Below are 15,497 nucleotides of genomic sequence, written 5' to 3'. Positions count from 1 at the left end.
GGAGCCTTCTAATCTATAAACAAATTTCAATGTCTTGTTAAAGCATGGATTCCCTTCGACGGTTCCATTTCATTCTTCATTTGGATGTACTTTTAACTCCTTTCTTTTCCAAACCTCAAATCCATGGGAATCTCAGTAAGTTGCAGCTGACCGAAAACCGGACAAATCACTCTGAGGAATTCGCAATAAACTCTCACAACACATGTCAAATGTTTGGAAAGTTTTTCGTTCGCATAATTACAATGGCAAGTGCGGGTGATTGCCTTCCGCTCGCCAAAGGCAACATAGAACAACCGGGTGGTAATCGGATATCGGAAAGGGGACGCAAAAAACAACCCAAGCACATGACAGCTTTGAAAGATAATTGAAGCTCGAAGGAAAGTTTTCCCCTTTTTCTTTTGGGGTTTTTTTTCTAGTCCTTTTGATGCATTTCTCAGTTCCCTCTTGGTGCACTGCTTTCGGTGACCTTTTTTTCTTTTCTTCTTTGCACACCACAAATGCTTTTTTCTATTATTTGTTCATTCACTTAGACCAAGTAAGTGCGAAATGACCGGTCCCTTCCTCCCTGGTTCGGTTAAGGAGAGACGGGCATGAAAATTAATTAAAAACTCCTCACTTTGGTTTAACAATTGCGATGTTTGATGGCGTCCGATTTGTCGTGCTTGACGCTATGCGTGTTGGCTTTTTTGTTTGTTTTTTTGCTCTTTTCGTTCGGTTTTTTTCATCTGTTTACATTGTTGAAAAAGTAGTGCGGTACAAAATCCTTTATCCTTTTTTGCTGGTTTTTTAAACGATAATTTTAAAAATATTGCATTTGCTATTAGGTTTCTTGGATAATCAGATATTTTGATTAAGTAAATAAAATTTAAACTTCGGTAAATCTTGCGCAATTGTTAAAAACTAATTCAATGTGTAAATAAGAATTTTAGTAAAGATATGAATTCCTTTTATTTTCAAATATTCAATTCAAAATGCTCAGAAAGCGCACCGAAAAGGTCCGAATGCTTATTGCACTTGAGCTTGTGTGCTATGTTGTATGCATGCTCTAAAGGCTGTATGCAATGGTGACAAAAATTTTTGGATTTTCCGTTCGTTTCGGTTCACACATCCCCGATACGAATGTACTCGGTTTTTTTTGAACATGTGAACAACGAAGGAGGGCCCAGGAGGGCCTGGGAAGACAAAATATCCTCGTAGATGAGGCCATAGACGTTTATAAGTACGGTTGCATGGTGGTAATGACTCGTTTCATGCCTGTCTTCGTCGTTTCAACAGCCTCACCAAGATCCTTCCCTTTTCCCTGCTTAGGGTAATCTAGTAAGTGAAGAATGCTTAGTTAAACCATACGAGCGGACAATAAGACTAATAAATAAACAAAAAAATAGTCCGATGGCGACTTTTCACTCTTCTTCCCGCTATCGGTAAATTACACGGTATCCTTGAGGTTTTTTGTAACGCTTCACGACAACCCGAACATTTTTAATTTACTTGAAGTTTGACGGCACTTTCTCCCATATTTTAACGAACACAAAAATAACTGGGAAATTTGAGAAAATGGCTAAAAACTGTAGGACGAAGTATAATTACATCTTACACCTAATATTGGCCATACTCACCTGGAACTTGGTCTAATCCAAATGCTTCGTACACACGACTGTCGGAATTGGAGCAGAGTTTATTGTCTCATATAGAAAATGGGAGTAGCAAACCTGTAGAAAACAATGGGAGTGGTCCCATCTATTTGGGACTGTTTCCGACGACCTTTCCAGGCTTGTCTCAGTGTTATTCGTACTCCCCAGATTTTACATGTAAACTTATGCTCTTTCATTCTGGTACATGTTCTCTTAACATCAGCACACTTTGGCATGAAGTAGATGCTTTCCGACCGCAATCAGAACATGCAGGATCTGGGAAACACTGTCTGTAAAAATATAAAATAATTATCGTTATCTGCTGCAACAAACAATGGAGTTGACACTGAACTGCGTTGCACAAGAACTCCATTTACTGGAAATTCGACACGTAACTGTCCTGGTATATTTTTGTTTGTTTCAAACATTTTTCTCGTTTATTACACGTTTAATAAAAAACGCATTTTTTTTCAAATTTTAAGTATATTTTTATGGTTTTCTCTTCCATAGTAGTTTCCATTTTGCAGTGTTTTTTTGTTGGTTTTTTCAATCTTTTGCAATTTATATCTCTGTAATCTTCCCTTATAGCTTCGGTTTATATCGTCTTATCCTCCTTCTTCCCTTTTATGGACAACGCGCGCTTTTGTCCCCGATCGACATTGCCTAGCTTTTTCTTCTTCGTCTTATTCTTCTTGCTACGCTTACAGCCACATACAAACACACATACCTAACCACACCTCACCTACCAGATCCCGTTTCCGTATTTACGATTAGCTAACCTCCCCCCGGGCGACTGCAGTTTAATTTGCTACAATTTGTTTGAGTTTACCTCTGTGTGTGTTTCGCGATCACTCTCTCTTTCGATCAATCGCTTTGCTTCGTTTTACGATACATTTAATTTATAAAATGCATCAATATCGACCACGGGAGTTACTGCTTTCTTACATCGAGTCTAGATGGATTAAGAGATGGTGGGTGAGTAAGTGAGTAGTGGTAGTAGCTTGTAGTAGCAGCAGTAGTAGATGACAGCCGGATTATCGTCTTGATCAATATAACGCATTAGCAGCTTCAACGTCAGCAATTCGCTCGCATAGGCTTTGTGTCTGTCTCTTATATCTGGGTTTTCTTTTTCTGTGCTCGCAACTCCCTATAACAGCTCATTTCAACAGCAGCATCAATGTACAGTCACGATTTTTTGTTTATATATATGTATATGTATGTGTTTCTCTCATCGTTGCAGCTTGTTTTCATTCCACCTTTTACATGGAACAAGATTTCTCCGGTCTATAGTTTTGCCCCTTTTTGCAGAAAAGGGGCCTTTTTCGCTGTCACGCCTTTCTTCCAACAGATATTGCGCACAGAATCAACACTTTGCCAGCATCCATTTTCAATCCCACACACATAAAGGAAAGGGTTTGAATAGGGGGAAACTTTTGTTTAGGAGTCCCCTTTTACCCTAAGATGTGAATCTCCACCGTCTATGCGATCAACACACCGGAACAATGGTATTTCACCTTTGGCGGTAAACCATACAAATCCGTTAGACAGGAAGCATCAAAGTTAAAATAAAATCCTGTGGATGTTGATGGGAAATTCTTCGCGTATTCATTTTGTTGCACCCTTAACGTTTGCAATGCAGAACACCGAACGAACACCGATCGCACACACACACACGCAACAGGATCAAATGCCTTTTGAGCTGGCAGGACGCTTTCCAGTTGGGCTGATAGGATGTGGAAAAGTGCTAGTACTGCTACGTCTATCTATACACGATTGGCATGGACAGCGAAAGAGTTGATGTTAAAAACTATAAACAATTTCAGCGATATCTCATGTTATTCCCTCTTCATTCAACTATGCAGCAGTGGTAGATTATGGAGTTTTTTTTTTTTGCCGTATATTACTACTATAGTATATATAACTCTATGTGTATATATATTGCAAATATTATGTGTTCACCCACGATGTTCTCATGCTGTCCCTTTTTTGTCTAGGACCATTTTTTTTGCTTGTTTGCTGTTGTTGTAGCATAATATAAATTCAGTAATCAATAATAACCAATAATAAATGAGAAATATAGTAATGTAGTAATTTCATCATCACACTTCCGATTTCACTCGGTTTCAATCCCACTGTCTATTGTTGTTAGTTTGTTTGATGTACTTTTGCCTTTCTCTATAAATTATGTCAATGCAACTGGGGCCATATATGTCGGTTAGTTTGTGATAAAATTACACAAAAAGAAAATTATGTTTAAAAAAACTGCACCCAATAAAACGATTTTTTTTAAATGGAAACACAAACGTTCATCCAATATCTAACGAGAGCAAAAAGAGGTTTAAAAAATGCTTCATTGGTGCGGTGTGCTGTGTCCAGCGCATATGGCAAGATTATGTTTTTTTTTTCGTAAGCGTCCGTTCAGCCGGAGGGGTGGTTTTGTACAGAGGGAAGTCTTCTGCCTCAATACTTATTGTACTTGAGTATTGACCATTTTTGTCTCTCACAAAGAAATACAATAAAATATTATTAACGCAAGGTTTCGATCCACACAAGCGAACATTTTTGTTCCCTTGGTGTGATTGGGTAAAGTTTAACCCTCGTAATAGATATTTGCAATACTAGACGTTAAAATGTTGCAAAAATCCACTATGAAATTTAAAAATCTCCCAATGCTGGATGAAATGTTCCATCATATGGTTCGAATCCCTATTAGATACGGTAGAGTATGGTGACAAAACATAGTTTTCATTCCCTTTTTGTTACCACAATACTAGTTTCATTTTTAATTTAAGTCGGATCGGTATCAAATCCGACCATCAAATCCATCCCGTAGGCAAGGACTGACTATCGAGATAGGGGTAAATAAAAAAATCAGAAATGACAAAGAACAAAGTTTTCCTATGTTTAACGACCAACGCCAATTGCACCACTCAATGACCAGAAAACAATTGATTGTTTGTTAATTAATAAGGTCTTATTGTATTGTATATCGTTAACGTACTCATGCAACCGCGGTCCGGCAAAACGCATTCACCAAACACAGTAGATGCTGAGCAGTATGATCAGAAGCTTATTTGCTGTACAAAACCGCTCAACCGATGCTGATCGATACTTAGGTTAGTCTAGTTCCTTGATTTATTTTCAAATGATCGCTTATGTAAGTTTTTGCTGTCCTGTCCAAGAACAAAAAAAAAAGATCATATTTTTTTTGTTTGTGTCCTCACAGACGGCCACACCATCGTACAAAAAATCATCAACCTGGCTTTTTGCTAAACTCCAATTGGCTAGATTGCGGACGCAGCTTGGCATAAATAGGGGATGTTGTTTCGTTTTCAACATGCAAGATACGCGATATCGATATAAAATAACTTCCCAACCAAGATTCCGAATCTTACACCTTTGGCTGACCTAGTAGTTAATCCTTCCGCTTGCACAGGGGATACCACTTGGTCTTACAGATCTTCATTGCCTTCCGGACTAACCGACTGAAATCTTAATTTGCTTTTCTTTCTTCTGCTGATGTTTCTTGCTCTGAGTCCTTTCCCTCGAAAGCTCTCCACAGTGCACACACAGCAATTATCCGTTTTTATCGCCAATGCAGAGTTTTGTTTTCTTGTGAAACACAAATCATGACAATAACGATCGATGTATGAACCGATCGTATCTGTCTGTGCTTGTTTGCACAAAGAAAAACGTATCATAAGATAGCGGATACTAACGAATAAATAGTGCGTTTTGCTTTAACTTTTCCATTCCTTCTCCATCTTGATCCTTCGTGTCCTTACAGAATTTGCACAGAAAGGATCCCGCTGATTTAGTGATGCGCATGTTGGTGTGGATGAATGTGGCACTTTTTTGTGTAGGATTGCTTTTCTAGTTTTCAAATTTTTATGCTCTTTACGAAATAAACGAAGTCGTAGACTAGAGTACTTACTGCACAATTTTGCTTGCTTGCATGCTTCTCGCCCTCTTTTTTTTCGCGCGCGCACATACACACTTTAGCACTGTTTTGTGTTTGTCTCACTGTGTACACGGGAACACACCTTTGAAGTCAAATGTTGTTTTTTAATTGGCGTCATATCTACTCCGCCTTTTTGGGGAAAATGAAATAATCCAAAAGCAATAAAGCACCATATGACTGAGAAGATTTGTTTTTTTTTGTGTTATTAAAAAAACAAACGAATTTCCCAGTCTGCCTTATCCGTCCTGATTTTGATGCACGTGAGACACCACCCGGTGACGATCGAAAATGTGTGATAACTTGTATGGTTTGCGTTGTGGTTTGCTTTGTTGTATTACATGTAGTACATGCTGCCAGGGTTTTTTTTAGTTGATGCATTCAGTTTTCTGCTTGTTGTTGCCGGGGACGTTGTTCTGAAAGCCCGGTGGCATCGGGATCGAGTACTTGTCGAAACCGTTCGGGAAACCGCAGTTGGCGGCCACTTCGTACATGAAAACGTTTCGCTCGTTGTTAATGATGTTGACATGAGAAAAGTTAAGCTGAAACAAAACAGGAATATATCAATGTGTTTGTTACCACGCTACATTTAGGTTTGTCTTACATTTAAGCACATTTTATCCAAATTTATCCATTTACATTTTATCCAAATTAATGAAATGCTCACCGAAATTAATAATAATGACGAATTTTACTTGTTGCGGATTACAATTTTACAATTATGGTAGTACAAAACAGTGTAACAGAATATAGAACAGGCATTAGAATAACACAAACAAAACGCAATTCAATATCGTCCGACTTGAACATACATTACATCATTTTAGCTACACTGTTGCAATTGATAACAGAATTTCAGATTATTTTAGAACATCGACAGATTCGGCACTTTTTCTATACCTTGACGATGTTTTTTTTTTTTTTTATAATACAATGGTAAGCTCTTGAACTGGATTTTTTATACTGCTTGATTAACATTTCAAGCGTCTTTAGAAATGAGTTGTAAATGCTAAACGGAACACCCGAACAGATCCGAAGCCGATGAGCATAATCAAGGTATGGAAAAGTGCCGAATCTGACGGCTTGCTAAACCAATTTCAAGTTATTTTACCGATTGAAACAGCGTAACTAGACCGACCTAGTTTCCGACGCCAAGTCGGAAAATGTTGTGCATCTTGCGTTCCGCATTGTTCAAGCTATGCTAGCCTAGTAAAACCTGTAATTCGTCCAATTCAATCTGCAATTAACGCGACAATCGATATCTTTGGAGCAAATCCAAATTTCGAAGACGGACGACGCTTAGTTAAATTTATTTACAAAACTACCGAGCTATGTAATTTCATCCTCTCCTTCCATGAGTGTTCCTCTTCAGTGCGTTGTGTTTACGGGTGACAATTCTTCTACCGTCTTCATAATTCAGAAACGTGTTTGCTGGCTCTTCTTCGTACGATATGCTTTTCTTCTTACCTGTGGATTTGCTTGCTGTTGTTGCTGCTGTTGCTGCTGTTGACCCATCAGGTTCGACTGCAAGTTGAGACCATGGTGTCCGAAACCTTAACCAAGCGTATACAAAGGCGTTAATACAAGGGGTTGTCAAACCAATACAACGGTTGTAGCCCGCCAGTAACTCACCTTGTCCAGGTTGAAGATTTTGCGGCTGATTCATTTGCTGCTGCTGCTGTTGCTGCTGAGCATTCAGAAACATGTCACCCCCGGCCGGTTGGTTGGGGCCGTTCATGAACGAGAACTGACGGTAAGAAACGATGGCCGGATCCATCGACGTCCAGTCGGAGAGATTGTTGCCATACGCTGTGCGAAATAGAATACAAATTAACGCGTTAATTGTTTTGTACAATAACGGCAATAACGTATTGTTTATAATGCACCAAAACCCTTGGCACGACGCCGAGCTTCACACGGCAAGTCCGGATATAATCTCATTCAGCATCGGGTAATTCCAACCCACGGTAGCCAAAACGGCAAACCTCAGAGCACGGTAATCGTATTTTAGATTTTAAAAAACTCATCGACGACGGCTAATTTTGCCCTTCTGAGGTTCAAAGCGGAAACAGTGTTGGGCCTTTTTCATGAAGACAGCCCTGTAATCCAACATCCTGTGACCGGGGGGCAAAGGTGACAATAGAAGGCCTTTGGCGAAATGTATATCGGGTCCCATCACTAGCAAAATCAAACGTGTTAAGATGGAGGGGCGGATCTGTGTAATCTCTATTGCAACTAACAAACTAGATGCCAAAACCGTACGACCAAAGGCTTTAAATTGGTTTCAGTTCTTCCTTGAGCGAGTGAGTATAAACCGAAAAGAGTGAATCATTAGTCGCCACAGAGAGTGGGTATAATCCGAAAAAAGTTATTGTATTGCATTACTTTTTTATGAATCTTTACTCTTTAAGTAAAGATAGTGAATAGTGATAATTAGTGATTCACATCATTAAAAAGAGTGCGTTTGCCGATCTTTACCGCAAATCCGGGAATTGCCTACGATTGACTAGATTTTAAATATGCGTGTACTGTAATGGCAATAAGCTAAAGTGCTGATAAATGAAATATGATGTTTAATTTTGTTATGCTCTAATGCTCACCTGCTTTGTTGAGACCGTTTGGCTGTTGAGCTGGTGCCATGTGCTCATTTTGCTGATATCCTAGGAATGGCTGCTGCATCTGCGGATTCCAGATGCCATTTTGGGGCGGTTGTTGTGGCTGCTGTCCGTTAGGTATTTGCTGCATACCGCCACCGTTCATGAATGGCAAAATTTTGCTGCCTATAATAACAAAACAATAAAATCATATCATCGTGAACGGTTAATGCGTCCATTTTCAACGCTTTACCTTGTGCCCGAGGTACACCGTAACCGAAAGCGTTCATGTGATTGAAGCCTGGTGGCGGCATTCGGGTACGTTGCTGATGTTGTTGCTGTTGTTGCTGTTGTTGTTGCTGTTGCTGCTGCTGGACGTTTTCCAGCAATTTGCTATGGTTAGAAGCGCTCTGGGGCAACTGTTGCTGATTCATTTCATCGTTCATCAATTCGGCCAGCGCCTTTTGCGTCTCCAAGAACGGATCGAACCCAAGCTCATCGTCAACGGTCGGATTTTGGGCATACTGTGGTGGTTGCTGCTGCTGCTGCTGTTGCTGTTGGGTTCTGTTGCCCGACTGCTGTGGTGGTTGCGATGCAGCTGCAGCTGCTGCTGCGGCCGCCGCTGCCGCTACAGCAGCCTTATGTTGTTGCATTGAGCGCTCATTACCGTTCAGCAGTGGATTGTGTGTGCCCAGATTGATGTTAAGCAGCCGCTGCTTTTGAAGCTGCTGAGAACTTAATAAACCTACAAGGAACAACAAAAACAAACGCAAAATGTGATGTTTATGATAAATCGGCTGTGGAAGGTCGAAAAGTCAATTACGCTTGTCTTACTTACTTTCGTTGTGTTGTTCGAGAAAATGGCCATTTAAACGGTTGCTCTCGTGCGCTAACAGGTTCATGTCTAGCGCCTGCTGTGGGATTGAAGTTTGTCCATTGAGTAAAAACTGCTGTTGTTGCTGCTGCTGTTGGTTTTTATGAAAGTCGAAGAACTTGTTCAACTTGGACATGTTTGCATTTCCATACATCTGACTCATGTCTGTATGTAGCCTTTGTTGTTGCTGCTGATGCTGCTGCTGGTGTTGCTGTTGTTGCTGGCTTAGGAAGTTGTTCCGCATAGCGAGAGTTTTGTGCCAAAAATCATTCGTTCCAAATTCTGGAAATAAAAGGGAAACGGAGATTTAGGAAATCGTAGACAACGAATAGTGGTAAATGATAAGAAAATATCTATTTAAACGAATATTTCAAGCCAAATGGTGTATTGCTGAAGTTATGGGTGCTACGGAGCGTACCAACCAACGGCTTTGCAGTCGGCTTCAATTTCAACCCGGAGATGGTTCCGCATCTACGACTTCGAACCCAGGAGCTTGACATCGAGCCCCCTTCCCCCTCCCTCCCTTCCCGCCTCACTCATTTGTTTTCAGTTGGTGGCTGCCTTCTGCCTCGTTATAATCAATCCCAAGTTTTGTTAAAAGAATCAAATCCCAATAGGGAGAGAGTAAGAGTAAATTAACTCTTTAAAAAGAGTTGTTATTCTCATCACTAGTCCATAGTCGCTTCGGGGCCACTATTTCTAGAGCTGATTGGGGAGCTGGTTCCGGCTCCAGAGCTTTTTTTTTCCAATCACTACATTTTTTTTATATTGCGCATAAAAAAAACTTATAGATTATACATCTTAGAGCAGATAAGAGTAATTTTCTAGTCCTTACCGTTAAAATTATGGAATGGCGGTAGTCCATTCAGTCCATTGTTCAGGTGGTTGCGTTTCTGCTGCTCTTGTTGTTGCTGCTGTAGTTGCTGTTGCTGCTGCTGCTGCTGTTGCAGACGAAGCCACTCTTCCTGATGATCCTCCAACATGTACTTCTGCCGCAGTAAACATTTGCTAAGTGTCGGGTCAAGCTCATCGGAAGCAACGCCCATCATGCTGCTATCACCGTTACCGATAAGTCCTGCCGACAGCTGCTGCAAACGGGCAACTTGCTGTAGCAGGTGCTGTTGATGCTGCTGATGCTGGTGCTGTTGGTGATGTTGTTGCTGGTGTTGATGTTGCTGCTGCTGCAGATTGCCCATGTTTTTCAGCAGCTCCTTTGCGTGCTGTTCGTTTGTGTCGTTTGTACCGCTTAAGAGATCGGGAAGTTGCGAAGAAGTCAAGCCAACGTTCGGTATGCCGCTAGCACTGTCCACACCAAGCTCGGTCGTGCCCGTCACGCTCGGCTTGCCGTAAGGATCGAACGCGTTGTACGAGAAGAAGCTGCTATTGTCGTCCAGTAAGCTGTCGAGCTTACTGTACCGTGCACTCATGTCGAGCAATTCATTGGCAAACTTGTGATTCATGATACCACCACCATTAGTGCTGGTGTTGGTGGTGTCAGTGACGGCAAGTTTACCGATCGTCGCACCGATCACAGCCAAATTGCTATCCGCACCATCATCCAATCCACCGTACAACGAGGTTGTAGTAGAGGATGACGATGCCACCGGTACAATACATTCACTGTCCGCCTTTTCATCGCCCATCGACGAGCTGGACGATGGTGAGGAGGAGTTGCGATTCGATTCACCGGCATCCGCATCCGGTCGGGGTTTCGGTATGGCATTCGTTTCGCTTCCGTCCGTGGTGCTCGCAACGGTAACGTCACCTTCCGGCACAGCGTTTATCACGTTGCTGTCACCATTGCTACTAAGCGTATCGACAAACCCGCCAGGTGTGCTCTTGCCGCTAGCCGTCTCACTGTCCACACCGTTCCGGGATGAAGCCGAGCTACTGTAAAGAGATGAAAAGAAAAACGAAACGTAAAGAAACACATAATCTGGAACTTATTACTATTTTTTAAGGTTTTCCATTTTTATCCTTCGTATTATTTTTCAAATCATTTTGATTCGTGCCGAGGTTGCTTGCACGTTAAAATTTCCCTTACTTTTTACATATATGGAGATATGAAGCAGTGTTCAATAGTTACCTTAACGAAGGTGAATCCGTTTTGCCATCATTATCCGACGACAGTGCGTCGTTGTCCAGATCCTCAAAGTCCAGCTCATCATCGTCATCGTCCAAATCGTTACTGATAATATGGCCATTTCCATTTGCGGTCCCATTGCTAATGCTGATCGCCGTCGAGCCATTGCTAATGCCGTTCGTTTCACGCTTCTTGCCTTGTGTTTGCTGTTGGTCGCCATTTTCACCTTTAAGCAGGGCTTGATGCAGCTGTTCCCGCTCACGTTCGCGCTGCTGCCGGAGGTTCTTCGTGTTGTTCTGCGCTTCCTTGCTGTTTCCATTGACGATCGCCGTTTCGTTGGCATCGTGGCCAATAGCACCGTTCCGCTGCTGCTTACCATTTGTTCCGTTCGCCGAAACTTTGCTTCCCTTGCCGTTCACCAGCGACGCCGCACTTCCGGCGCCCTTCGCAGTTGCCGCAACAACACCGTTGGCACTAGTCACGTTGCTTGTACTATCTTTATGATTACTGGAATTTTCGTGACTATTTTTGTTATTGTGTTGTTGTTGCAGCTGCTGCTGCTTTTTGCCCCCTTTAGTGCGAGATTTCGTTTCGTGCTTTCGGTCGGTTCGATTCGTATTTTCCTTGTTGCTGCTGCCACTGCCATTAACTGCTAGAAGCGATAGAATAAGCAAAAATCAGATCAATTAATTCGCAACTCTAGAAGTCTTTTAAGCACGGTCATTGTTTTTCAGTTTAGTACAATCTGATAGCACCCTGGTGCAGAATAATCAAAGTGGTGGGGTGGTTGGTTGGTTGGTTGGTAGGTAGGTCGTTAATAACAGTGACGCATGTGTATCCTGTATGCTGCTTACACACACACATTTCGACCTAGTAGTATCGAAATCTAATATAAAATTACAAACATCGTGAAAATGTACGAAAACTTTTCGGAATAATCGATGCAGATTTGTAACAAATACTTTTAAGAGTAAGAAACGAGTAAACAAACATAACTTTTTTTTTAATTACTTATGGTAACTATACCAGTTTTCGACAGGCCAAAAGCAAATCTAAGAAATATTCGTTACAATGCAAACTTTTGCTTTTACTCCCATTTTCGGCAAAATGCTTGTATTTTCGGCAAGATGTGTTTCTGTTTTCGGTATTACGAGTAAAGAATTAAACTTTTGCTATTTTTTAAATATTTAAAACTCTTACTTTGCTCAAGTTTTTCATCAAAAGTGATTAAATGTTTAATTTTATGCTGCTCATTTTTGTTTTAAGCTGCCATATTTTGACATTGCTTGAAAATCGCACTTCAATCACACAAGAAAAAAAAAGAAATCCCACAGGATTTACCCGTCGAAAATGAACATTTACTACCATATACCTATTTTCGGCAGCCATACAAGTTACATATAAATTATTTTTCGGGTTTTTAAAAAGCAAAATTAGCTTTCCTAAAACTTTAGAACCATTTTATCGATTAGAAAAGTCGCACTTTAATTTTTTTCATGAACTGGTATTACAAAACATACCGAACTCTTGGCATAAACGAAATCGAATGAAAGTTCTAAATATTGTGTCGCGAATATTTCGGTATTTTGGTAAATATCCATCCTAATAGGCCTAAAATTCGAAATTTACGAATATACATTGGTATTTATCTTAAGAAGTTGTTGAAAGAATTTGCATTAACGATTTTTTCCGTATTTAGGCTTGTTTTGCTATTCTGCCGAAAATAGGTACACTGTCGAAAACTGATACAGTTACGCTATATAAAAAATAAAACAAAAAATTATCTACAATGAGGAATGACCCCGTTTAAAGCAGCAACAAAGAACAAAACAAGGAGCAATTACTATTTATCATGAGGATAACAGATAAAATTAAAATTTGTGCACTATGGTAAAACATTTCTGTCGGGAGTATTTGCCTCCGGAGTCTGGTACCGATCTTCCACAAACACAATTCACATCTAAACACAGCAAATAGCACACGCAGGCTCGCAGGTAAAGGGAAATTAAAACAATATTCCTTTAGGTGTAGTCATTGAACATTCGAATATGTTCATAGCTTACGCGACTATGCGCATATAAACGAGTGGCATGTTTACAGTCACCGAAAACCTGTTGCTTGTTTCTTCTGTTTTGCTTGTTTGCTTGTTTGGTAAAAGAATGTAGTTGTGGGAAAGGATTGAAATCGTGTCACTAAACGAGTTCCCGACACAAGAACACACAAACATACACACACACACACTTCTCTCCTTCACTTCTATAGCTGGCCACTTGTCTGTTGGATTGTGGAACGAGAAATTCTTAGCCGCGGCCACGTCGTTAGGGTTTGGTTGTAACTCACACACACCTGTTTTACCGTTAAGTTTATTCTCCTTATTGCTACTTCCGTTCGGTGTCGTCGATAAGCTGGGCCACGCTTCTTTGCTCGGTATCGGTCCATTGGTAATGTCGCTAATCTGTTTTATATCACTGCCGGACGACGATTTGCTGGTGGCCCTTCCGACGCTGCCGCTGGTGGTGTTGCTGCCGCCGCCAGACCTGGGTACACCACTGTCACCACTACCACCACCACTACCCGCACTACCCGCACTGCCGCCATTTACCACCAGCGTGGAGGACGCACCTGCAGTTGTTCCTGCCGCAACGGCCGCCGCTGCCGTAGTTGCCGCCGTCGTCGCCACCACTGCCGCCGCGCTGGACGACGTCGCCAGTCCAGCGATGGTGCTAGCGGTAGCGGCCGTACTACTGCCGGAAACGACAGCCACCGTACTACTGCTACTACCACCATTTTGACTATGCACGCCGCCGCCTCCTGCTGCTGCAGTTGCTGCCGCCGATGCAGACGTCAGACCTAACTGCGCCTGCATGGCATCGTGCAACCGCTTCTCGTACTCTTGATGCTTCCCCTGGTGCATCTCCTGCATGGGATGGAAAAGGCAACAGACAGAAGAAAAAAAAAAGCATAAGTCTCGATCGTTTGGCTTTGGGGGTTTCTCAGGCCAGTGCAACTGCGTAAGCAGCAGACAGTATCCGAATTAAGCGGTACTCGAATTACGCGGATTCGGAGATACGCGGATTTGAAAATTTAAATGATATAACATGAGTACATGAATCAAAATCTTTTTTTGGTTTTTGGAATTCATACACCGTCGTTGTAATACGCATTTCCCAATGTCGAATTGAAAATCAATGAGGTTGATACGCAATATTTACCTCCTTCGTAAAGCTAGCCTCCTGGTCGCCCAGCTCGTGCAAGTACATGCAGTCCGGCTTGGGACAGGTTTGGTTTTTCATAAAGTGGCTACAGTACTTCGTCGTACCTAAGCTCGTCTTTATCAGTCGACCATCGATCATGATGTTGTTCACGCTTTGGATCGCCCTCAGCGCGTCGTTGTTGTTGATGTACGTCACGTACGCCGACGCCGAGGGACCCTACAAAACATAAAAGCATTATAAAAATTCAGTTTGATGTGATCCTTGTTTGCTCCACTCGCCAAAACCTACCTGCACACCAGCATACGTCGTACTAGGGTTGATGACCACTTTATGGATCTTACCATACTTTCCGAAGTATTCATGTTTCTTCAGAATCTACAATAACAAACAATAATAATATCACACACGTTTTCATGAAAACGCTTTCCCACTCGCCCTAGTCACAAAGCGCGTACACACACAGACACAAACACTGACCTCCGGATCGGCCAATCTGGGTGGCAACCCCACAACAAACACCAGGTTCTTCTGCACCACCCGCACATTAGCGAGGTGTTTGCGGTTTTCGGAAATCTTCGCCCTTCGCTGCTGGTCCCGTTGCCGCTTCTCCGCCTTAAACGCAGCAATCTGCTCCTGCGACAAGGGCGTAAAGTCGGCCGGGTTTTCCGGGTACGCTTTCCGGCACGCCGGACACAGCTCGTTCTCGTCCGTGCGGATCCGGTGCCAGCAAAAGCGACAGATCTTGGTTGAGAGCAAAAGAAGATTTTTAAATTAGCAACTTCAGTTATACACCGAACGCCCCGACTTTCTTTCTCTCAGGGTCCCACACACACACGCACACGTTACCTGATATCCACAGGTACAGGGGTAGAAGTTCAGATCGTCCACCTCTAGCGGCTCCATGCACAGTGGACACTCAACTTGCTCATCACCACTGCTGTTGTTCATCATGCCCAAAATGATGACCAACGCCAGTAAACGGAAATGAATCTAACGCACGTACAACGAAGTAAGCTCCGATATATTCTGTTTTCGCACACACACACGCGGCGCTATCAACACGAACAAACAAATATCACTTTTTCGAACAGACGGACGCAGCAAAGAGTTTGCAGCGCACCCGTAGGTTGATGCAAACACCT

At 42.0% G+C, this 15,497-nt stretch overlaps 2 protein-coding genes across 4 annotated transcripts in view; one reads left to right on the top strand and one right to left on the bottom strand.

The window, feature by feature from the left end:
* LOC126564281 (actin-binding protein WASF2) overlaps positions 1-15,497 on the top strand; it is a 501,777-nt gene that overhangs the window by 75,585 nt on the left and 410,695 nt on the right. The window lies entirely within an intron of this gene.
* LOC126563833 (neurogenic protein mastermind) lies at positions 5,949-15,398 on the bottom strand. 3 transcript variants are annotated; one of them, XM_050220604.1, is made up of 14 exons: positions 15,202-15,398; positions 14,833-15,096; positions 14,644-14,730; positions 14,353-14,571; positions 13,483-14,057; positions 11,144-11,779; positions 9,893-10,947; positions 9,022-9,339; positions 8,720-8,928; positions 8,437-8,512; positions 8,190-8,369; positions 7,222-7,398; positions 7,057-7,142; positions 5,949-6,131 (listed from the first exon to the last, which is right to left on the bottom strand). In XM_050220604.1, the coding sequence occupies exons 1-14, from the start codon at positions 15,304-15,306 to the stop codon at positions 5,958-5,960; spliced, it is 4,161 nt and encodes a 1,386-aa protein (XP_050076561.1). In that variant the 5' UTR covers positions 15,307-15,398; the 3' UTR covers positions 5,949-5,957. The 3 variants fall into 3 exon arrangements, with proteins under 3 accessions (XP_050076561.1, XP_050076560.1, XP_050076562.1); XM_050220603.1 differs by having other exon boundaries at positions 8,437-8,928; XM_050220605.1 differs by having other exon boundaries at positions 8,437-8,928; positions 13,759-14,057.

Source organism: Anopheles maculipalpis, chromosome 3RL (genome assembly GCF_943734695.1).
Source record: "Anopheles maculipalpis chromosome 3RL, idAnoMacuDA_375_x, whole genome shotgun sequence".
Taxonomy (NCBI): Eukaryota; Metazoa; Arthropoda; class Insecta; order Diptera; family Culicidae; genus Anopheles; species Anopheles maculipalpis.
This window is presented reverse-complemented; position numbering and strand designations above follow the sequence as displayed.

What these genes read in the sequence shown, in the direction of transcription:
- LOC126563833 (XM_050220603.1), bottom strand. Translation starts at nt 15,306, where the DNA reads ATGATGAACAACAGCAGTGGTGATGAGCAAGTTGAGTGTCCACTGTGC. An exon ending in CCAGATTGGCCGATCCGGAG is followed by an intron (nt 14,731 to 14,832) that starts GTCAGTGTTTGT and finishes TTGTTATTGTAG; the next exon opens with ATTCTGAAGAAACATGAATA. An exon ending in AACAGCAAGCAAATCCACAG is followed by an intron (nt 6,132 to 7,056) that starts GTAAGAAGAAAA and finishes GTTTTGTTTCAG; the next exon opens with CTTAACTTTTCTCATGTCAA.